This window comes from Barbatula barbatula (assembly GCF_947034865.1).
Source record: "Barbatula barbatula genome assembly, chromosome: 8".
Taxonomy (NCBI): Eukaryota; Metazoa; Chordata; class Actinopteri; order Cypriniformes; family Nemacheilidae; genus Barbatula; species Barbatula barbatula.
The window spans coordinates 8,864,921-8,890,233 of record NC_136771.1 but is presented as its reverse complement, the minus strand read 5'-3'; the positions used below and the strand labels follow the sequence as shown (position 1 = coordinate 8,890,233).

At 36.6% G+C, this 25,313-nt stretch overlaps 1 protein-coding gene across 1 annotated transcript in view; it reads left to right on the top strand.

Moving 5' to 3' along the window:
- The window catches only part of tacr3a (tachykinin receptor 3a), a gene marked incomplete at its 3' end in the record, with an annotated part of 30,875 nt that extends 15,839 nt beyond the window's left edge, over window positions 1–15,036 (top strand). Inside the window, exons 4-5 of the mRNA XM_079461598.1 lie at window positions 10,734–10,930; window positions 14,781–15,036. Of these exons, the coding sequence (XP_079317724.1) occupies window positions 10,734–10,930; window positions 14,781–15,036 (453 nt within the window). The remainder of the gene's footprint in view (window positions 1–10,733; window positions 10,931–14,780) is intronic.
- Window positions 15,037–25,313: the final 10,277 nt, after the last annotated feature.

The window sequence follows — 25,313 nt, the reverse complement described above, 5'->3', positions numbered from 1 at the left end:
ATTTTTTCCCAAATAATTAACCAATAAAAAGTATTAAAAAGTGCTTTTTAACTTTGAAACATACAGTATTTTCATACAAAAATGACAGCATTTTTTTATTTCATTAAAAAAACGGCTGATTTGGACAAGGTTTCAGAAGAACACTGACAATATGAAATGATCAAATAAATGGCTGTTTACTTAATAGCGGTGCAACGGATCGTAAAACTCATGGTTCGGATCATATTATGGATTTTGGTTTGCGGATCAGGATCACTTTTCGGTTCAGCTAATGCTCATCATAGTTTTAATATTATAATATTGAGTAATATTGAATTTTTGAAAATACTCAACAGATAAATTGAACAGAGAATATTCTTTCTAAACAGTTCTGTCATACACAATACATTGTGTTCCAAATTAAAATGCAAATTATATCTTTCTCTGATTCTCCTGATTACTCGATGCAAATGACGGTCAGTATAATTTTCAAGTCATCAACTGCAGCATTAGGAGATCATATTTACTGAAATCAAAAGCTATTTCAATCAAAAACATTAACTCTGCCTATTCCTTGCTGGCGTCGCAGCCTTGTTGGGACATGGTGGTCATCCACCAACCATCAAGGTTTACACGGCACTTATCAGTAAACAAGACTGTTTGAACTGTATTAGTCTTCATGTATGTGTGGGCCCACTGCAACCGTTTCTGTTTGCGAGTATCGGTTAGGGGTGGCCGAATAGTCGGTTTATGCACAACTGCAAGCCTCTGGAGGATCCTACACCTCGAGGCACCAGCAGCTTCAAATACCTGTTTGATGCTTTGTAATGGCATTTTAGCAGCTGCTCTCCTAATCCAATGAATTTGTCTGGCAGAAACCTTCCACATTCTGCCTTTACCTGCGTGAACCCATCTGTGCTCTAAATCAGCCACAATTCTCTTCACAGTACGATGATCACGCTTAAGTTTTCGTGAAATATCTAATGTTTTCATACCTTGTCCAAGGCATTGCACTATTTGCCCCGTTTTTCCTCAGCAGCGCAATCCTTTTTCTTTCCTATTTAGCTTGAAACCTGTGGCCTGCTTAATAATGTGTTACGTCCTTCTTAAGTAGTTTTCTTTTATTTGAGCTCAACTGGCAAACTAATTATCACAGGTGTCTAAAATTGATTTCTGTGATCCAAAGAGCATTGTGACACAATACCATAGCTTTCCTGTAGCTCAGTGGTAAGAGCATTGCGTTAACATTGCAAGGTTGTGGGTTCAATCCCAGGGTATTGCAGATACCTATGTATAAATCTATAAGATAATGCAATGTCAGTCGCTCCTGCTAAATGTAAATGTAAATGCATAATAATTTGGAAAGCAGTGTATGTGTAATAAATAAATGTTAATTTCCAAAATGAGAACTTTGTTATCATGTTTTTTTATTTGGCATTCCAATTAATATCAATCAAACTAACAGTTCAGTCAATCAATCAAATCAAACAGTTGGTTTGTTTTGATTTAAGCCATAATAACAAAACAATACAGCTAACTAACACAATAAAAACATGAAAGCATAATGCAAAAACATGATTTTTTGAAAAAGGCAGTTTTCTAATCCTCAAATATTATAGAAATGTGTAGTCAGAGTATACAGCTGACAAATGGATCTCTAGAGATCAGATTATAAATGTGACAAGTGTTATGAGGTGGCAATAATTGAGAAATTCTGGCAATGGCCAAAGTAATAAGTGAATATACGATTTTTCCCCTGCATACTTGATAAGTCAGGTTTGTGGGGTTCCCAAATGTTTCAATCCGGGACCCACCTGTCAAGGTTCCCCTGTCTGCACTACATCCTGGGACCCTAACATGGTCCTGGCGGGCCTGCGTAAGGCCCTGTTCGAGCCCCTGGAGAACCCGATCTTTCTCTCTAATGGTGAAGATGCTTCTCCTGTCGGAGCTCGACTCCATCAGGAGGGTATGGGATCAGCTCTCCTTGTCCAGTGGGTGCCTATAGAGTTGCGGGTATCCCACGTGGGCTAGACCACAGCCTGGCCACATGCCAAGAGTCCCACCACCCCTGCCTGGGACTAGGTGGGGAACCCGCGGGCAATCCCCCTGGGGGGAAGTCCCAACCCTCTGTGTCTCCAGTATGTGCCCTGCGCCTCTACTCGGACCGAACACAGAGCTCTCGCTCTGAGCAGCTCTTTGTCTGTGTCTGGGAACAGCAGAAATTCTATAAGGCAACTGCATGCCGTATTCTTTACATAAAACATTCTGCTCCTGAAATACTTAATTACTGTTGTATCGTCTCAAGGGATATTTTACACATTAAAAGTGTTCAAAACTGTGATATAACTGAATATGAAACCACAATAATTATTTGTGACCGCTGGGGACAGCAGACATTCTGTGCGCTGATTATGCAACCTTGAAAGCAAAATAAATGCATGCTTTCTTCGCGCCATGTACGTGCCCCTTGCGCATCCATTGTCCATGAACAATAGTCTTTACCATCGAGTTATTATGCGTTATTAAAGTATTGTTTTCCATCTCCCCTTTGTCCACACCATTTTTCAAAAACAAAGTTGAGCCACTGGTTCCAGCCTTGATCAAAATGTGCTTTTGTTGCTTTAGTTTTATCCAATGAAACAACTACCAAGAAAATACAGACGGATATGGACTGTGATAGTGTTGTGGCTCAGGCACTTAGCTCTCTGCATTGGATGAGATAAGCGAGACTTCACAAGTGTGGTTTAGTGATTGCTGTTAACAAACTATGGCAGCAGTGTTTGTCTTCCGGCAGGGCTGGATTGATGCTACATGCTCTAAAATTTTTATTATAATTGCTCTAGAAATGTTAAATGGGTCGACAGAATGATCTCGCATTTTTTTTATAATTCACTTGACGCACAATGTCACATGGCACACAGACATAAAGTAGCACAAACATGCCCTGTTTTCTACTATTTTCTACATGCTACTATTTCCTAATTTCCATCAAGATCTTACAATAACATTTATGTAGCTGAATTACCATGTTCAATTTCCGGCACTTGTTATATGTCATAAAAAACAATTTAGGAATAATTAAACTAAATAGACACAAAGGGTTTCCCAAGCCTCATTCTATCGACTATTCAATTATGAAGTATTTGTATATATTATACAGGAAAGACGCTGTCCATTTATTAAAAATTATTTTAAAGACATTACAGCTCAATTTACCTCACCCTTTGTTTTGTGTTATATTCGCTTCAAATCGCGGTGGCTTGACAGGCTCATTTGCACATCAATTCTGATTGGTCAGTTTACGGACAAGCAGTTCCTGTGTCCTGTCATCATTGCATCTATACTAACATAAAGCAGCAGTCCATTTCAAAATCAGTTTTCAGGTTTTAACATTAGACTATATATAAGGTAAAATTATAATTTCACTTTCATTCTGTGAACTATATTTTACATTTCTAATAAATAAACCTCAACAAGTTTATGTTTACTTTTAAGCAATATTTGTAGATGTGATAACCTCGATTTTTAGCTCATGTGTCTTGTCATGCTGTCAGTCATTGACATTGCTGTTGGATGACTTTATGTCACTCCTGAGATTTGTTTAAATTCAACAGACACTGGACTGGTATGCCCACATTACATCTAGAAATTATTATTTAATGAATCTTGCTCAGAGGCTACATAAAAACATACTCTATGCTTAACTAATGTTTCGATAATGTTTTATGGTAACAATAAATGTGTAACACAGTTCAATAAAAGGCAAGAAGGAGGTGGGGACCTGCGAACTTTGAACAACTTTTAATGAAATAAACAAACAACAAAACGAAAGTAAAGTAAAATGCCGACAGCTCCCTCACGGTCGACTGCCGGCCACAGAAACATAATAAAACATATCTTTAACTCAAGATACTACAACACACTTTACGCTCTATGCAACTGTAGTAAGTGAAAATAGCCTCTGCTTACAAGGCTGTATATAGACTCTCTGTATATTTTATTTCTTCCAAAAATTGGTGTAGACCAAATTGACTTGACAAAAAGTGGTGGGGACATGTCACACCCACAAATTATGCATGGAACAAGATTAGCCGCTACCATTTGGACATAAGATGTGACCCCCGTTGTCTTTACCTCTATTGGTGATCACTGCATCACAAGTCATTCGCATAAAGCAACGCTTTTGTTTTTACTTTTTCTTGTCAGGCGAACACATACCGCAGAATAAAATATTCCCATAAAAAAACTTCTGTGTGCTTGTGACAGCACATCACTACAGTACTGACACAATCAAAACAGATGATGTGAGAGTATTCTGGACAATCATCTCCCTGCACTGGGATCCATTTTCTCCACACCTGTTTTTAGTACGCCATCATTTTCTTTAAATGAGCATTCAGATTGATTCCAGCACTGCTGGCTGAAATGAATACATCAATGCACCATTACGGCCAGTGTCAAAGCCTTTTTATCGCCTGTCATCTTTGTGTGTGAAGATGCTGAAAGTGTTTTTTCATTCGGGATGTATGACTCCATCAAGATGCTCTTGATTTGACCATTTACAACCGACTGACTTTATCGAAGAATTCGACCGTTATTTACATCATGTATCTGTATTTCAGATGAATTTTGTTTTGCAGTGAAATGTCAGTTCGCGCAAAATTTCTTCTATGAATAAATATATTTTTTCTTTTTTGGGTGAACTGTTCTTGTAAAACAGGTTGTCGCGCAGCACTATAAAATAATTACATTATCACAATATGTCTGAATAAAAGGATGTGACCATGCTGATGGAGTGTATGAGATTAAAGATTTAAATTATCTGATTATATTGCACATTTTATCGCTAGTGGAAACTATTATGTAGTGTGCAGACTCATATATTGGTCTTGTGGACTTTCTATTGGATTATATGATTTGACAGCACTGACTTAACTCTTATTTTTATAAGATTATTAAAAGGTTTGTTAATAAGGTTTGTAAAGGGTTTTCACAGATACACTTTTACTGCACAGTTTTTATTATTGTCTCCTTTCTCAATTGTAGATTAATAGCTCTTCTGTAAAGCTTTTTAAATAGACTAAAATGTTACAGATAATTGCATACTAAGTGGTGACGTGGTTTCTGTTCACAAGCCTCTGTTTGTGAATACCACAATTCTTCAGACAAGCAACTGTTTCTTACATTGAATCATCATCAACACTGATTATGATGGAAGTGACAGTGAGTGTCAGATAAAGTCAAGAGTGAGTTAATTTACCTTTGCTGTTGGTATGTGATGAGTTTACACCTCATTTTTATATTTATCTTCTGGTTATGTGCCTCAATCCAATAAGATTGTAGGGTTTTGATGTTTATAGTGGTTTTACAAAACAAAAGTGTTGTTACTGTAGTTGGTCATCACCAGAGTGATGTTATTTTTATTCATTGCATAAAATTGAATATTAAAAACAGTATGAATTCTCTGATAAAATGTACAGGTACATTTTTGCGTTTGCTAAGAAATGTTTGTTTGTCAAATATCTTACCATTAAAATGTATTAAAATTGCTTGCTAACTTTGACAACACGGTATTTAACAATTTTAAAACTAAAAAGTAAAACTTTCAGAAAAAAACAGCAAATTTAGACATCCGTGGTTTTCAAAGGATAGCGCTGACATAAGCACTATAAGCACTGAACATCTGAATTAAATTTTTACGATGTTGCATTGTTTCAAAGCAGCTTTAAAAATAAAGAACTCACAGGAAAATATATAACATACATATGAAATGGAATGCATGGCATTACTGTGAATATTATTGTGCTCATGGAAAGATAATGTGGTAAAACGTTATATATACTCTTAAAAATAAAGGTGCTTAACAGCGATGCCATAAAATAACCATTTTTGGTTTCACAAAGAACCATTAAGCCAAATATCCTTTGAAGAACCATATTTTTTACAGTAGAAAGAACCTTTTTTCCCTTCAAAGAACCTTATGTGAAACAGAAAGGTTCTTCAGATGTTAAAGGTTCTTTATGGAACCAAAAGGTTCTTTGAAGAGTCGAAGAACGTTTTGAAGCACCTTTTTGTGTATACTGTTCATTTATTCAGCTTTCAATCTTAACAGAATGAACTGCAATAATTCAAAATAGAAAACAAGCATATTTCAAACAGATAGTAATGTCCAAAAGCATTTATTAGCAACAGATTTATTAGCATAAATTGCTAATGGATAACAAATTTTGATTTAGCCCTCACTAGATAACTCAGACCTGCTTTCTATTTTAAAAAGATTGCCTTTGAAATCCCTGCATTTCCCTATTAGTAATTCAACCACTTTATTTCAGGTAGTGCATTGACTAAGCAGTTGCATGATGTGAAACCTCAATGGGCTGCGCTCCACGGGCCAAATTAGTCAGTGGTATAACACAGACGTTTTGTCACTCTTGGGAAGATGGAAACCCACCTTCATGATAGGTTCATTTTCAGCTGCTCCTGCCTGTCCTTCTGGACACATTGATTTGCATTTCAACCTTCCTCGTGCATGCTGACTGGAGAGAAAGCAGCCTGGTTGGTCAACCATATCGCTCAGTTATATGTCATAAAAAACTATTTAAGAATAATTAAACAAAATAGACACAAAGGGTTTCCCAAGCCTCATTCTATCTACTATTCAATTATGAAGTAATTGTATATATTGTACAGGAAAGAGGCTCTCCATTTATTAAAATGTAGTTTTATTACAAAATTTATGACATTACAGCTCAATTTACCTCACCCTTTACATCTATCGAATAATGCAAATATTTGCATAATCAAGCGTCTTTTGTCTAGTCCTTAAACCCTTACAGGATGATTTAATGTGTTTCAGAATTTTGACAAAAAAAATCTACTTTCTACTTTCAACCAAAATGGTTCCTGACTTTGTTTCCTCTCTGTCCTATCCCTTATGATATTGTATGGACTATATCCGTGTATTGATCTTTATCACACCATTGTCCAACCTTCATTCTTCAACACAGAAAAATATCTACAATCTCTATTTGCCACAGTTGTCTGCTCCTCATTCAAGCGACAATCACAAAATGACATCACTTCAAGTCAACTTTGCTTTTCTCTGTCCCCAAATCGAAGAGGTAGTGTGAGATAAGACAAAACAAAGGAGATCCACGGTCTAGGTTCTTGAGTCCTGAGTATGTTAAAACTTCTGTCTAGAAACCAGATCAGGAGAGAAACACTGGTTAGGAGGTGAGCGTGAGTGGCAATCATATGAGTTCTCATTTTACCCCAGGACACCTTCTCGCTTTCACCTCCTGCCTCAGATAAAGAACAACATCAGTCTGTGAGAGCCACGACTTTATTCTGGGGAAAAAAGTGATTTGGGTATGGAATACTGATGATGTCTGGAGAAAATGCTGTTTTTATAAACATTTTGTGTGAGTGACTGAGGGTGTCTGTAAATATTTATGCTTCACGTCATTGATTTATTAAAGCTGGCTTCATATTTCATATATCTTCACAATTGGTATGCTCATTATAAATCTTGATTCCTCACGCTGTGGTGTTGTTATAAGGCCAAAAATAATCCTAATGCTTAATGCAAAATCATTCATTACAAGAGGTGCGTTTTTTTATTTCCTGTGTTGGTATTTGGATAATTTATTTGAAAACGGCAAGTTCTAGTAGGTTTAAGGTTTGTTCAGCAGCATAATTTGCATGCGCCATACCATAAATATTTAATTAAAAATAGTTTTGTGCTTTAAAAGCAATTAGCTATATGAGGGGCTGTACTTTATCGTAAATAAATTACAGCTGAAGGGCTTGTTAGGTGTGACACGAAGCGGTCCTAGTTATGCTCTATCGTGAATAAAACACAACTATTGACCAATCAGGGTGAAGGACAAGTTTTAACAATTTTATAAATATAAAAAGCTGCAACATAAGAGCTACAACAGCTGACTGATTCATTAAGCATGTTATCTAAAAAATGTTATCTCAGGACTCAGGACTCAGGACTCAGGACTCAGGACTCAGGACTCAGGACTCAGGACTCAGGACTCAGGACTCAGGACTCAGGACTCAGGACTCAGGACTCAGGACTCAGGACTCACCGGGGCGACAGATCAGGGATGAAGACAAACGATCCTTCACAGGACAGCAAACAAAAGAGCATTAAATAGGATAGGAACAAAGGGGTAAAAAGAGGGCAACAGGTGAAGGGCATGAACTCATCATGGGAGAATGAATAAGTAAACAAGGGGGCGGAGCTAAAACGCTGGCAAATGCCATGTGCTTCCAAAACAAACACAAGAAATGGGGCTGTCATGATCCCGTCGGCCAGAACAAGAGATACAGTTGCAAGGAGGGAGGGATCATGACATTGCGCTGTAAAAGGATCAAGTTATTATTAATATGTTACTGTACATGAAGTTTTCGTCATAAAGTGTAGATATTAGATCGTTTATGAAATATATATTTGTATATTGTAATGTGAGAGTAGTAATAGATATTTGATGTTCATTCCTGTGGAGAAGCACTAAAGACATCTTGCTCAAAATTGAGTTGGACCAGCTAAAGCGCCACTTGCTCGCTTTGCATGACAGCATGAACAAAATAATTAAATTCATTAGTGGAGTGAGGCGGACGGCTCCTCCAATCAGACTTTGTGATGTGGCTACAGAAACAATTCACATCTTGAAGGATGGGAAATGGATTTGTTATGGCAGAAGCCCCTGCTGGCACACCACAGACTCCACACATGTCCAGAAAGACACTTGCTTGAAGAGAGAGCAGATATTTTAAGGATGAAGAATAAAACTGACAGAATGGAGAGCCACATATCGGCTTGACACAAAACACAGTTTGACAATTGTTAACAGTGCTCTGAGTGTAAAAGTCTCACTTGATAATCAACAATGTTGATTTGATATGTAATGCGATAAAACGGTTTATTCAACTGTGGAATAAAAATTTGTTTTCACACTTTTAAGTCAATTTTAATGCCTTTTTCTTAGAGGCATAGTTCACCCCAAAATGAAATATTCTTCATAATTTACTCGCCCTCATGTCATTCCAAATATGCATGACATTCTTTCTTCTGCACACGGAAAACACGCTTAGGCTTTTGATCTGTAGTTGCTTTAATGTGTGACAACAACCAACCCTGGTCTTCCTCCATTGCAACGCAGAGCACAAATGTGTCATGTTTGCTTAGAGCAAAGAGGACGTCAGCAAACTTCCACATGTGGTGTCCTTGTTCAGCTGGCAATGTGTTGCCTGAGGTCCTGTTTCTTGCAGATGCATTGCTTTGCACAGCTTGCTGGTAGCACTGCCGGGCTTTTACTAACGTTATCTGACATCCCTGGGTGCTTTTGGGCATGCTGTATGCTGTGGGATTTGAATGACAAGGAGTGTCTTAATGAATTATTGTTATGAATACAAATACAGCCATAGAACTGTAAAAAGGTCCTTCAATGTTCTCCCTGCCAATATCATATCACACCATAGAGTTTTTTTATAAATGTAGCGAGCTGACTATGAAGGCAGTATTTACGGCATGTTACAAAGACCGTTGCATAAAGTGGGAATCCTTATTATACTGTTTCCCAGAATGCATTGCACACGCTCACTATATTAAAATCATATACTGTATATGCTATGATGATAACCCACACATCTACAAATAAAGGCGCTTCATGATGCCATATACTGTAGAAGAACCTTTTTGCCGAAATGGTTCCATAAAGAACCTTTAACATTTTTGTTTCACAAAAGGTTCTTTGGGGCGAATAAAGGTTCTTTAGATTACTAAATGGTAAGAAAGAGAAGGATCTTTAAAGAACCTTCGACTGAATGGCTTTTGTGGAAGCAGAAATGTTTTTTCTCTGGCATCGCTGTGAAGAACCCTTTTTTAATTTTATTCTCACATTTCTGGGCCTCTAGATTTATTTAAAATGTACAGTCGGCTTATTTTATGTCACTCCTGAGGTTTGATTTAGTAGACACTGGACTGGAATGGCCACAATACATCAAGAATAGCTGATAAAATGAAAATTTGAGATGGTCTTTAATTTTTTTCCGCATCTGTATACTAATGCTATAATGATATTGCATATATACAACAGTTCGACGGCACAAGTGTGTTGATAAATCAGAAACAACATCGGAGTGTATTTAAAACCCTCCGGTTTTTAAAGGAAATGGGGAACTACTTTCTTCCGCCACAAATCCAATCCCAGCATAACAGTGAAACCTCCGGTACTGATTCCAAAGTCTCTTATTTTTTCCTAATTTTTGCTGTGCTGCTTCAGTGAAGGTATAAGAGAAATAACAGGCTGGACTTGTGTGTTAATGAAACTCATCCAGAATGTGTTAATCCCATTGCACGTCGGCACTTTACTTTGCTCTGCGAGACGTTGCCACGTGCAATGTTTTTATGTTACTATTTCTCTTCATCTCTTCTTCATCTGATGAGCTTTCATAGTTGATATCAAATGATATATCGATGAAAAAGGCATCGCTCGCCATGTCTCTTTAGCTTAGCTACTTGTCAACTAATTAGCTTTGCGGCGGAGTGATACAAACAGTCAGTGAAGCGGTTCAACGGTCAGTGCCCATGATGATCATGGTGAAATATATCTCACGGCTATCATTCAATCAGATTCGAGAACCAGAGACTGTACTTTATATAATAACATTATACTTAAAAAACGTTATATATTGTCAAATATATGTTATTTTTCACTCTCTTTCTTATTTTGTGTTTCCAGGTGGTGAAAATGATGATCATAGTAGTTCTGACTTTTGCCATCTGCTGGCTCCCGTACCATGTATATTTCCTCGTGACCGGCTTGAACAAGCAGCTGGTGCGCTGGAAGTTCATTCAGCAGATCTACTTATCAGTCATGTGGCTTGCGATGAGCTCCACCATGTACAACCCCATTATCTACTGCTGCCTGAACAGCAGGTAACACACAAACACACATTTACCCCTGAAGCTTGTACGCACGCTTATGTGATATATCATCCCAAAGGTGTTTTAAGTGAATAAGTGCTCTCCTTCCCACATCAACAGAAGACTTGAGAGAGTGCTCAAACAAAAGATTTACAGCGTATTTTGTCATAGCAACATGACTGCTGTTCCCAGTCTTATTATAGCATGAAGTAATGAACGCCCTTACTTCCTGTGAAATGTTAATCATAAATCAATGATTGAAAGAAAATATACTTTAATTATCACTTGGACTGGAATGAATGCACTAAACGTACATGGATTGTTGTCTTGGTTAAGGACAAACGGCGCACTTGAATTTTTAGTAATGAATTAATGAATAACTAAGACATGTGTACATTGGATGTGGCAAAACGAGACTGCTTTATTGCAACTCAGATTGTGTTTTAAATCGACCCCACTCGAGTGTTGAGCATGATACAAAACAACCGTAGCACTGTTGTCCTTCTGAAACCTCATATCTCCATATGTCATTTTTTTTATAAATCATTATTATAAGTTACCCTTTCACTGGGTTTTGCAAATATCTAACCAACAAAAAGTTTTAAAAAGTGCTTATCTGTATTCTTAATCATATTCTGACATATTTGTTGTCCTCCTTGCTCTGAATTAAACTCATTGTCTTTCAAATATCAAATGTGTGATTTGAATGCTATGAATTGTATTTTTTTGTATTTTAATTAACTAATATATCAATAGTAAGCTTATATATAAGTAACATAAAAAAAACATGATAACATTTTAACTGAAATTAATGCTTTTATTACAAGTAAACTTTTAAAAGTGAAATTCTTTGACAAAAACTTTTGTCATTCCAAAATACAGTACATTAATCGCACAGCGGATTGGTCCACGAATTACAAGCAGGTGTAAACCGTCTAATGCCACATTGGGTGTAGATGCAAGTTATATGATTGTGTATATAATGTTACTATTCGAAACGAGAGAAACTATAAAATTATCCCTGTGTCTCAGGTATTGTTTAGTTAAAAGCTTGCTGTACCATACTGTAAAAGCATGTTATATAGTACCACCTAAAATGTAGCTTTTCCGGCAGTCTACCAGTGTAGAGTGGCGACTGTTGCTGTCTACAATTATGTGTATCAAGCTGGGACACCCATAGAAATTACTTTGTGGAGTGTTCAATTTACTTAAAATAAAATAAAATAAAATGGTCAATTATTATTTTTCACAGAATATTGCAGTGTTAATTATACAGTAAATTATCTATAATTTGGCTGAAGACGTGATCACATCGCGCATTCTGTCAAAACCTGCTCTGAAAGTCAAGCAGAGATACAATAGAAGAGAGAAAGAAGGGTCTGTAACACTTACAATTTGCTAACAACATCAATTACCATCTATTTTAAAAAAACTAGCCTCTCGTCTTCTTTCCTTCGTTCTGCTGAAGGCATTAGCCGTTACGTTATTTTGGCTAAAGGTTGCTGGCTGGTGGCTTTGAGTCAAGTCAGAATCACCGATGCGTGTGTCATGTTCTCAAACAACACACCAGTTTTACTGCATGTATGCATTGTTGTTCTTTTGTTGCACACGTTGCTTCTATTGTTTTCCGCTACTTTATAAGTCGCTTTGGATAAAAGCGTCTGCTAAATGACTAAATGTAAATGTAACATAAAGCCATCTGATTTATGAAGAAAGCTGTCATGTTTATTTCAATGTCAATGAACATTCACCACAATCAACTAAATGCTGATTTCTTAAAAGTATGCGAGGTTCATGACAAAAACTCATTAACGTTATCACAGAGACATGTCCACAACCATAAACAGTACATGAAGCCGCATGAAACCAAACGTGATTGGTTGCTTGACCTGTAAGTTTAAGGCCTGCGAAAGAGGCCATTTTAACTGAAAGCCAAGGTTTCCAGACCTTCAGTATGAATCTGCTCCATGCCTTTTAATTACGGGAAATGCATAAATGGTGTTTTCACAGGTGGTTGTTTTAATGAAGTCAAACCCTTTTACATAAAATTTGAATAGTCACTGCAAAATTAAGCATTTTGTGCAGCAGAAATACCAAAAATCTCAGCAAAATCCTGTGGGGACTAAAAAACTCCCCCACCCCTTAAAACGACATTTCTTCATTGCATGAGGTATGTCTCTACATTAAGGCAAAACTATACTTACTGTCCAATGATCAGGTTTCCAACTTCCTATCAAATCCCAAAGAGTGAAATCAAGCCCCGCCCATACGTCTGAAGAAAACACCACCACAACTTCCGTTTCATGTTGACTTTAACAGAAGTTATTTATTAGAAATACAGGGACATGGCATGTGTGTTGTTTGCTTGACGGCAGTTCATTTTCTTGTGCAGTTTATTGGAATGACATTTATATTTTGTTTAATCAATGTTGGCATTTGCAAAGTTATTTTCCTGTCTGTGAGTGTAAAACTGCAGTCATCCAGAAACCCCCTAATGGATTTGTAGTTTTCAGATCATGCTAACACTTGAACAGTGGTTACAAAAGCGGTGTCACTAGACCTGGTCACAGAACTGTCAATTACCAAATTGTTCTACTCTGCTAAAATGCAGCACCTGCTACAGTGTAAAAGTATAGTAAATCACTGACAGTATAATCTATTGCATAATGTTAAATATCTTTATCACAATATCATAAGGTTTCTTGTAAAATGTTCGCAAATGAACCATTGGTGGATAGCATAGGCGATACAAGCACGTCAAACAAAGTTTTAGTCGGCCTTTTAGTTTTTCAGCTTTTTTACTTTTATATTTATATACAGTATATACAACGATACTGTTGAAAAATAATGAATTTACACCATTCTAATGAGCCATGTGGTGTGGCCAAGTTTGAAAATTAACATCTTCGCTCTTTATTCAAATAGGCCTATTGTATGTTATTAAATATATACTTTGTATTCATGATGCATAGTTGTATTTAGAGTATAAACTAAATCTTTGCTTTGAGAATAATTAAAGGAGTCTTGGAAAAAGAATCACAGCAAAACTTATTGAGTCAAGACCCATGAGAACAGCAACAAAAAATACAAAAGCGTATCAACAAATATTAATAACAGATCAAATGTAATCAATGTTTGCTTTTTTTTCTGTGAACATGTTGTTTTTCTATTTTGTATATAAGAGTAAAACTCATATTCCCTTAAAAGATCTAATTTGTCATTTTACCACATATTTTTGTCCAAGGAATACTAGTTGCACCATTATATTGGCCAATAATCGGTATTAGACGATAAAGAAAAATGTCTGATATGTCAATGAAAAGTGGACTTATGATTAACATTCAGAAAGTTAAGTAATATGAATTTAATTAGAAGCGGCAGATATCCCTCTGAATAATCGGCTGTCAGTATCGATGGAGAAATTTTGTATGCAGGAGTATTCATGTCGGTGGGGAAATTTTGTGCATCTCTGATAAATGCCAAAGTTAAAAGGTTTGTCCATTTTTTACTACACACGTCATGTTTTGAAGGTTTGCTCTAACTTGAGTGTGCAAAAGTGTTTCTTTCTCAAACAGTTTCTTTTCAAGACTTTGTCTTCAATTCTATATTTTTCCTTGATCGTTAATTCATTCTTGAAAATCTTGATGGCTGAATAGCAATGAACAGCTATTGAAACAGTTTTTCATTTATTTAGACTTTGCCTCATGATATTACACTAATGTACCAAGCATCAGATGTCATTTATGTTTATTGATAAAGGGTGATTTGCCGGCAGGCAGGTTAATCCCTGAATACAAAAATGTACAATGTTTACTGCCCAGATATTTGTCCAGTTCTTCATTCTGCTTTCCTCCGCTCTTAGGTTCCGGGCCGGCTTTAAACGGGTGTTCCGCTGGTGTCCGTTCGTGCAGGTCTCTGACTACGACGAGCTCGAGCTGAGGGCCATGCGTCTTAAAGTGGCGCGGCAGAGCAGCATGTACACAATGTCACGCATGGAGACCACCGTCGTTGCCGTGTGTGACCCCTCCGAGGCCTCCGCCCCCCCTGCCCGGAAGAGCCTTCACAACCATCAGTACAATGGTTGCTCCAACACTGCCCCGAAAGAGGAATTCTGCTGAGATAAGATTCATACTGAAGTATCAAGCACAACAATTCTAATGAAGTGTCTTGAATGAGAAGTTTTTTCTCACTTGCCATTTTCATCATATCAATAGTTACGTGTGCAGATATTAAAGACAATACAATCATGTATTTCTGAAATGTGTTTTCTGAAGTATTAGTTTCTTGTGGGGAGAAAAATTACTTCACATTGAACATTCAGCCCTTATCATTTCGAAGACCTACAAGGTCCTGCATCCCAGGAACACTTTGTCCGTTCCAGAAAGCAAAGATAGAGGTTTCCCTTTGATGTCAATCAGGAACCGTGTTCTCTTTCATCATGCATGACTCGCGAGTAAGGTTAGCATATAACATAAACGCCAAAGGTTTCTTTTCTCCCAATGGTCGAACGTTCTGTTCTTTTTAAATTATCTCATGATGTTTTAAACAGTTCAGGATGACCTCACATCATGAGCAGGGAAATCAGTAGGTGGTGCAGCTTGTATCTTCAGAACACCAGCTACAGTATGTGGTGAAATGATGGGCGAAATTTGTAATGCTTTAACTATCTCCAATTGACACTAAAAACACTTTTAATTGATCAGAAACAGATTTGTATAGTCTCAGACTTCAAACATTTCTAAATGAGATGAACATTTCCATCTAATGGCAGAAGAGCTGTTTGTAGCATACTACCATACTGCTTGTACAAACCTATAGTATATCTGCAACACACAGTATACAGTATGTACTCTTCGAAGTATCCAACGCTTATATATTTCTAAAGATTATTTCGCAAAAAAACTTACTAGTTTTTGTTTTTTAACATTTTACACATACTTTGAAGATGTGAAAAAAATGCTTTATTGTTTAGTCATGACAACTTTCTTGATCCACTTCGTGTTGTTCCCTTGTTTTGATTAGACTATTAACTCTACGTTAACAAGTTAGCAATCCTAAACTATTCTGTATAGGCAGTACACATCATGCCTACAAGCTGTTTTTACCATTATTGCCAAGGGTTAAAAATCTGTTTATTGAATACATGGTTTTATAATCACAGGGGATCACTAGTACTCTAAGAGACTGACCTGGCGAGGAAAACCATGACATGAGTAAGGTGCCATTGCAATTTTTTTGGTGGAGTATCCCTTTAACTGTGTATTTATGTTATACCCTTTTACCTTGTAGAGATACATAGACAACTCTGCATTATTTCTTAGTACCTTAAATTATTTAAGGCGCTTGTCACAAATTCCGCACAGCATGCTTAATTTTAGAGATCCTTCAAAACTCTCAACCAACACACAGATTTCCCACATTAACATGTCCCTATAGGACTCATTTGAGTGCCAAAAATGATAGACAGCCTCAGAACTGGGATGTTTACATGCCCATGTGCAACAACAAGCACATACTTTTCATATACTGACATACACATAGACAAAAAAACTTCATGTTCTTTACTACATGTATACATTATACATACTATACTGTCTTTATTTATTATGTTTGCTTATTTTTAAAGTTTTTTAAACTTAATTTTACCTGCTTTTACATGCAATCGGGCCGTTACCCAACATTAATAAACAGAAGGCAAGCTCGATAGATTTCCCATTAGCCTCAGGCTTTGACTGGATGGGCATGAGAAGTGCTAGACACAACCTTGAACTCGACGTTTTGCTGTGGGAAACATGTCTGGAGGCTTTGGTGTGATCACCCTTACTACAGTACGAATTGAAAGTTTAATGGATTTTTTCCAGGTGAGGAAAGGCAGCTGAGGCCAAACCAAAAAACTGTTTTGAATGAGGGGTGACACTTTTCGGTGTTTATGTGCATGCAAAGACATTCACACACAAATGCACCGATACCACATATATTTTAGACATAAAGGTGCATGGATTTGTTTTTTTACACTCACTTCAGTTCTAAAAACTGTGTTTGATATGCCAAATTTTTCATTTTTAAATAAATAATTTTAAGTATTTAGATAACAAATACTTAACTAGAGAGAGAATCATCACATTTATAATATTTTTTGGCAAATGATCAAGTGTACAAATATAGTTTAATGATTCTTATACAGAGGGAGAAAATAGATAAAAAACAAATGAACTTTGTCTTTTGTTCAAAGCTTGATGTCATTTTGTGGCCTGATATTTTGTCATGTGTCAGTCTTGCTTTCTTTTTTGCACTTTTGTAAGTTAATGTGTAACTAATGTAGTTTAGCCTGTTTTTTTAATAAAGGACATACAGTGAATGTGCTAGACAATTTGAAAGTATTAACCATGAATGTAGGTTTCAACATTGGCACATTTCAATAGTGTTGTAAAACTGTGTTTAACTTAATGGACAACAACAGAAAACAATACTATTAGCTGTATGATACATTATACAATGTATGAATGATCTCACAATACAGCCATGATCAAATGTCATCTATCTTACTAAACAAAGTAGAGTAGAGTATTTCTTGAATTATTATGTAAGTCATGTGTTTAAATACCATCTTGTGCCCTTATGATGGAATGCAAACAGCAATTCTAGATTTTGAATCTCATTTGTTGTGCTGAGTATAATTAGGTTCTCGTATCCTATTTAATAGGCCATGCAGCTCTTTTGTAAATACCTGTGAGTACAAAACGCTGTATTTTGTGTAAACACACATAATCTTGATGTACCTCAGTGATCTGCTCAAGGTCTTATTAGACAGTGTCGTTCAGCTTCATGCGAGCTGTTCCTAGCAATTTAACAAACGCTTTGATATGAATAGTTCTGTAAGTTCACCACTTTGTACTTGTGGAAATGTTTGTTCAGGTAGAGAGTTATTACACGTATTATCCACGTATTATCCATTATATTTTAAAATTATTCTGTTGGGTTAGTATATGCTCATATTTTGGCAGTCTGTGCTGCATTGTAGATAGCCTGTGACAGATGAGCTTTTTCACTGAATGTTAAATATGTCTGAAGTTTTCGCTACTTGTTTACAATAAACCTTAACTTACTATTTTACATTTGTTCTTTCAAATGGCTGGAACCGTTTACAAACATTGATTTAAAAGCAAAGGATAAAAACTGTGGGTTAAAGTTCACTTGTTACAAAATGCTTGCTGTTATAATAATGGTGTTGTCTTGCATATGTGTATTAAATTGTTTATTAATTTGTGAATTTGTGTTGTTTACATGCTCGTGATCTTTGTTTATTTTAAATGTGTCAAAAAAAGCTCTGTGCTGCCATTGATTTTTGACTTTAAATTACATGTATTGTTATTGCCAAACTGTGTTCAAGAAAATAAAAGTGTTCAACGACTTTAGAAAAATAAAAAACCAATGAGCATTTGATCATTTGAAATCCCAATCAAAAACATGTTTTGTTAACACTGCTGTTCCTCTGATTAAAATAAGGTCAAAATTCCCTCCAGATTCTATATGTTTATGATTCGTACAGCAGCAGATGGTGCGGAGCGGCTTCTGTTCTCATAAGACCAGACAGAGAACTTAAAAGAGCAGTTCAGAATCACTGATGTGTGTGCAGGTTTTCTGTTCAACCTAGTGTAACTCAAATGAGACTAATCCCCCATCCTCCCGTGATAAGACCTGTGTATCTCTGAGCCGTTCCCTGCTGACCTGCTTTATTTCGGCAAGAAACATTCACAGTTAAGATGAGTTGACCACTGATATCTTACAGAAAGCTTTACGCATTTAACACACCAAACAGGTACAAAATAGCTACAATCACTTTAACTATATTTGTTATTTGTACATAATCATTAATGCAACTCTGCCATTATGCTTCATTTTTTACTGGTAAACTTAAAAGTGCCTAACGCTGTGTGATGGCACGATTTACCTGCAGTGTGGATAGAAATAGCACATTTAAATATAATTAAAATATAACAACGTAGAGAAAACACACAACCCTTATGTAACAAAGATCCATAAAAGGAAGGAAGGAGACTGGAACCGGCAAACATAAAACAACTTTTAATTAATAAATATGTACGTAAATAGACAGCCGGCAGCCCCCTCACTAAAAGCCAGACCTGGTCCTCTCTCACTGACGGTCCGGTCGCTCGTCCTCTTATGCTCCCGGACTCCTCCGTGATACGAGAGCCTCGGATCCCGGCTCTCGTCCCGTCTACTTCACTACACCTTGTAATCCAGACACGAGTGAACAAAGAATACATCGCCGCAGGGAATGAAAGAAACTGGGAAGGTTAAATAGTGGCGTGGGGAAACAATAACCATATGTGGGTGATGAGCCAATCAGCCTTGTGAGTAGCCTTACGGGGATGCAAGGAAGAGAACCAGACACAAGAGAAGAAAAAAAAACAAGCATGACACTCACCACAGTTTCTTCAAATTGCTTCTTTAATTACTAGTGATTCCCTCCCAGAGAGTTCGTATCCTCATGATCTATCGGGGAAGTGTTACAACACCTTTGTGGGGTGACTCTTCAAGTGCAACTTGTCACTAAGCAACTCATGGTGTCTTGATTATCCAACTGAAAACCAACTTCAGATTCTCTACAGACATAGATGCAAAGGCTTATCTCCATTCGTTTGAACTTATCGCCATAAGGGCTCAGGCAATAGTGAGTATGTTACACCCTTCTTAAAAGAAAGCGTAAGACTTTTAACAGCCATCTCTCCCTACAGTGATAATGTGATCTGACACTGTGAGCCTGGAATGTAAGCCTGGAATTTTCACGACAGGGATAATGACCCTGCGGATCCAAACCCAACCGCCACTGGCCACTGACTCGACAGCCTTGTGCCATTTAAGTGGGATAAGCTCTGCAACACAGATAAGCTCCTTCTGCCATACAGACAGGGTGGAGAAATGGTTATAAAATCCACATACAACAGGACATTATGAAAAGCAAGCAAGGATTTCAAGAGAAACTCAAACCCTGAGTGACATAATACGGCTGCAGCAAGTAGATGCTGTGATGTTAACTACTTCGGAAAAGTAGAAAACATTTGACGCCATATCTCAGGCCCCACTGTGGACAAAATAAAAAAAAGATTATGGGTTCAAAAGGGTTCTTTTGTCTTTTGTTGTGTCACACGCTGTAAGTCCTAAATCAGCCACCGTATTTCTTCGAAAGGGAGTGGTAAGCGGTGGAGTGAGCCTCCTTGCTAGATACCCCTAAATTCCATACCATAGAACTGCTTACATCCATTTGCACTGTATTTATTCCACAGGATGCCAAACTACAATCTGTCTGTTGTGAGCTATATTGAACATGGCAGGGGAAGTGTAATGATATGGCAGCTCTTGATCTCATGGGATGCATTTGTTCTGATGATAGCTGTATAATGACCAAAACACATGATGTCACATCACTGGACCAGGTGCACTATGTACCCATTCATTCCGTAAAATCCCATTGGAATGGAATGATGACTATGCATTCAAAAAAGTCTAAAGCATTTTGACTAAAACAGAAGCCGAATGACTATATGTACCATTAAAATGTGTTTGAACTTTGTGATGTTGCTTCAAGGTTCCAGTTGTTCATACAATTAAATTTCTCTGTCATGAGCACTTTAAAAGCATTGTGAAGTCAAAAAAAATATTTGCACTCAGTTTACAGTATGTGGCATCTGTTTTAGTATTAATTTCAGGGTGAGGGTCAAATACAGCTCTACTTTCTTACCAGATGTACTGTTTGGGATGGTTATAGCACATGCTAACAATAGAGTCTTTAATGGTTACTGTAGATTTTATAAGTGTGTAGATGAGCTGGCATGTGGTCAAACTCTCTAATGTCTTAAGAGCTGGGGTTTAATTTCTACGAATATCTTATATTATTTATCTCTAATTCTCCAATAACAGAATTACCTGTGGTAAACTACGTCATGCCATAACAATTCTATTCATTATTATTTTACTGTTGCCACAGAAATGTGATGTGAGGTATCATTTCATTTTGTGACAGCCCAGAGCCAGGAAAGATCGAAACAATATAATTAGCTGGAACATGTCTCCTATCACAGGCTTAGATGTGAACGGCCATAATGGGATGAAGTGTGAAGTGCAGGGACATGCTTGTATTTCCAAGAACACATTGAACATTTCTTTAACATTATGTGGGGCAATTTTCTCAGAAAAGGCAGAACAACAATTTGCAATATGAATAAAGTCAATTATGTCACTGCCAAATGCTGTAATCTTTAGAAAATCTATTCACATCTTGTAATTTAGTATCATCAGCGAGCTTGTGGGTGCTCAACTGAGCACTTTTTATAGATTTGCATTTTCTTCACATTCAGCAAGATTTATTATATGTTAATTAATAATCTTCAAAATATAATGAGTTTTGGGTAATGCTTTTGTATTATTGTGGCACAGCAATATCGCATATGTGCCTTGGGTAATTTTCAGAGGCCATTTGGGGAATAAAAAAGTCAAAACAAAAGAAAGCTTTGGCTTCCCAGTGTACTAGCTATTACTACCCTCCTGCCACTTGACTTGGTTTGATTACCTGGAAATGGATGAAGAAAACTGGCTGTTAAATCAACAAGAGGCAACCATATTTGAAGAAAAGATTAACATGGTCTTCAGTATCTGGCATTATTTCCCTTTGTCTCACATCAGCAGAGCAACAAACACATGGGACGTTCACAAGTTTATAATAATACCAATCAGATCAATGGGCTTGTCTCTTCCGCAATCATGCTTTCATGTTACCTCTTGACCATTTCCCATCAGCATCCTGGTGCTGAAACTCGGATTAAGAGATCCCTCTGAAGGAAGTGCTCTTTTTACAATAAAGACTTCAATACAATATAGATTACAGTGGAAAAGCAAATGTGGAACCTACATAAGACAGTAAGTTCATTTTCTTCAATCATCTTATCTGCTCCTACATTGAGAATATGCATATTTTCTTCATAGAAAATGCTTGAAGCGCGCAGAGACAGCATTACATCTTGTAGATATATGAATGGGAGAAATTTCAAATGTTCATGTGTGGGCTGTATAAAAGAGTTACTTACATGAGCAGTTCGCCCAAAAAGGAAAATTATCTTAAAATTCATTCTTGGAACTCCTCTTCATGCCATCCCAGATGTATATGACTTTGTTTGTTCAGTTGAACAGAAACCAATAATCTTATAGATGCAAAACAGATTTTGACATTTTAGAGGTAATAAAAAATAGAAAATAGTTCAGTTGCCAGTTCAGTACCAAGAAAGAGGCCCAATGACATGATTTGCCTGCAAAAACATCACAGAAAAGGCTGTTATGATGTATATTGATGTGTTTCTTCTGAGGTTTCATCTCAGAACAACCCATACACGGGAAAACCATTTTTGTCATATAGCTTTCAAAGTGCCTTCGGAAAACCTTCATAAAATCATCCTGCACTATGATAAGTTTTAGGATAAACAGCAGTTGCAGAAGATATCAGTGTCCTTCTGACATCTCATGATGCCTCTGGCACCATAAATTCTGTGAGCAGTCCTCCAGAAAGAAACAACAAAGAGAATTAAAACAGATTGAAATGACAGAATGAAAAATGGCTGGTAAAGGAGATTGGTTTTCAACGCTGTTCTTGGAATGGACGAAATAGCAATTCTCTCTGAGATAATTATTCTGTGTGCAGAAATTATACCAAAACTACAAAAATAATCTGTTTAAAATACTTATTGTACAGTATGTTTATGTACAATTTCAAGTTTTTAGTAACAGACCAAACATTTTGGTGCATGTTTAATATCCGCTGTGTAAACTAATAAGATCAGTGTGGGCAGGGCTAGTGTATTTTATCCGTCAATCTTTTATAATTTGTTTATTTGACACAACAGATGTTAAATCAACATATTGGTAAACGAAGATTAATTAGGCATGTTTAAGAGTTTCAGATAACACGATTGATGGTGCCTTGTATTTCCCTCTGTTTTTTTAAATCATTGCACATGGTAAATTGTTAGATATCTCTAGTGTGACTCCTCAGGGTGCAAAAAATATATATTCTGGAGAAATGTGCTCTGTGTGCATTGCATGTTGTGAGCAAAAATCTATACATATTTTCAGGAGTTAACCCAGACTCCATATTCAAAATGTCCATGTTTCCTGTATATGATTTAAATGTATGGTTGTTGGAAATACGGAATGGAATTTCATGCTTGCTTATTTTCTTCTAGTCACTGGAGAAAAATCAATCCGCATGTAATGAAAATCTCTTTTAAGCATGGACGGTCCCACAGGGCACACAGCTTAATCTTCTGGATTCATCTCGTCACATTCGCTGGATTCTCCTCTTGGTATCAACACCTTGGCACCATACCTGGTTACAACACTGAGAGAATCTTCAAATTCATTTTCGAATAATCCATTCTTTCTCCAGTTATTTTTAGATTTTGTCTGGTTATTACTTCCCATTTTTGTAGGTGCAAGCTGTTCTTTCTGTGTTGTAATCTGTAGTAATTGGATACAATTCGCAGATACATCCACTTAACAGCGCTGCCTCACATGGAAAAAACTCCCAAAACCCTCAAAATATTGAGTAGCCTACCAAGACTTTCAAGAGCAATATACATTTAATTTGATCGCTTACACAAATATGTTACAATAAGAAACCTGGACACCATTCTGTCCATCCTTGTATTTTTGTGTATTTTTATTAAGCTGGAAGTCCTTATTTTAAGAATTATTTGTATTTTGAATACATTTCACAGTTTTACAGAATGTTTCTCCAGTTCAAGCCAAAGCGACTGAGATATGGACCTCATAAATTACATTCTCTGGCAAGGACACAATATGATTAGTATTTAGGGTTCGTATTTGTATGAGTAGTCATGTTTTCATTCAATTTAATATGTCTATAAAATTACGTCAGAATTATAGATAATGAATCATTTAGTATTTTTTTAAATTAATTGATAGTCTTTGAAGTGCATCCTGAAAGGCAGAAGCGATATACACAGTGATCGGCGAAGTGTGCTTGATGCTTTAATTGATATTGATTTACTTGTCTAACAAAGCTTTTTTTATCATACATCATTGAATAGCCTTATAAAGTAAACACTGTTTAAACAAATGTTTTATAGTCACATGTAAAACTGTACACTTATGTAGATAGTTTAAAGACAGTGTGTATACTCATCAAGTGTATCTGTATTTTATCATTTGTGAACTGCATAAAATATTAATTGAAATGTGAAAACACAAATGATTTAAGCATTAAGCAGATAAGTTGTTTTATCTTAATATCATAACTGTTTATAATTTGAGGACTTTGGCTTAAGCTATTGCCATTTTTTGCAGCAAGCCAAGTTATAAAATAAAAAATTTAAAAAGATGTTATATGGTTAAAAAAATCTGTCATCATGTTTCTCACTGTGAGTCTTTTGTAAGATCTCTTTACGGAACAAAGGAGACTTCCTTAATGACATCATGCTCCAGAAAGTGACATAATGTTTTAGTGGACAAACTTCAGGCCTTTATTTTGATACTCTTTATACTCTTGAGAGTATGGAAATAATGGATTTTTACCTTTTCACTTCAGAAGTGATGGAGATAATGTTAATACTGCATTTACCACTGTTTCATTTTAACTTCAGAGAATACAAAAGGGCAATGATCACATAATTGTATCATCCTTTTTTTGCTTTAGCCCCCGATGAGTCATAACCCCTCACTCCGCTGTGATAAAAATGTGTTTTAAATAACTAAAATGAATTTGGTTTTGGTCCTCATACTTTTTAAAGCATCAGATATTGGACATTAGTGGTGTGACTTACCAGGCGGATCTGTGTAACGGTTGGTTCTCGCTCTGGTTCCTTTGCTAAAATGCCAGCTGTGATTTGAACGCCCACAACATCCTTTTAAATGCCACCCATAATGCCACCTTCAGAAGTGCACTTCGTGCTGTAAATGATCGCATGCTCAACGTAGAATGTATTGTTTCAATAGCAATGATTCGATCTGTGGAATAAAAGAGTGGGAGGTGGGGGCTTCTTAACATATTTTTTCCTGCAAGTATGAAATGATTGACAGCCAAAATACAGCTATATTAGCATATATATTCGGCCAATTCATATCCTGGAAATCTGGAAGGTGTCACGGTGTCGTGCCGGATCGAGACAGACGAGAATGCAGGTTTTACAAAAAGACAGGTAACTTTAATGAACAGACTGGTACACGAAACGCAAGACAATCATTAACCGACAGGGGAACAAAGGAAACACAGGGTATAAATAGTCTTAAATGATGACAATGATCGCTGGCAGGTGCGGGAAACGGCGTGATACAAATGACAGACAGGTGCGGGCTCGGGCTGAGG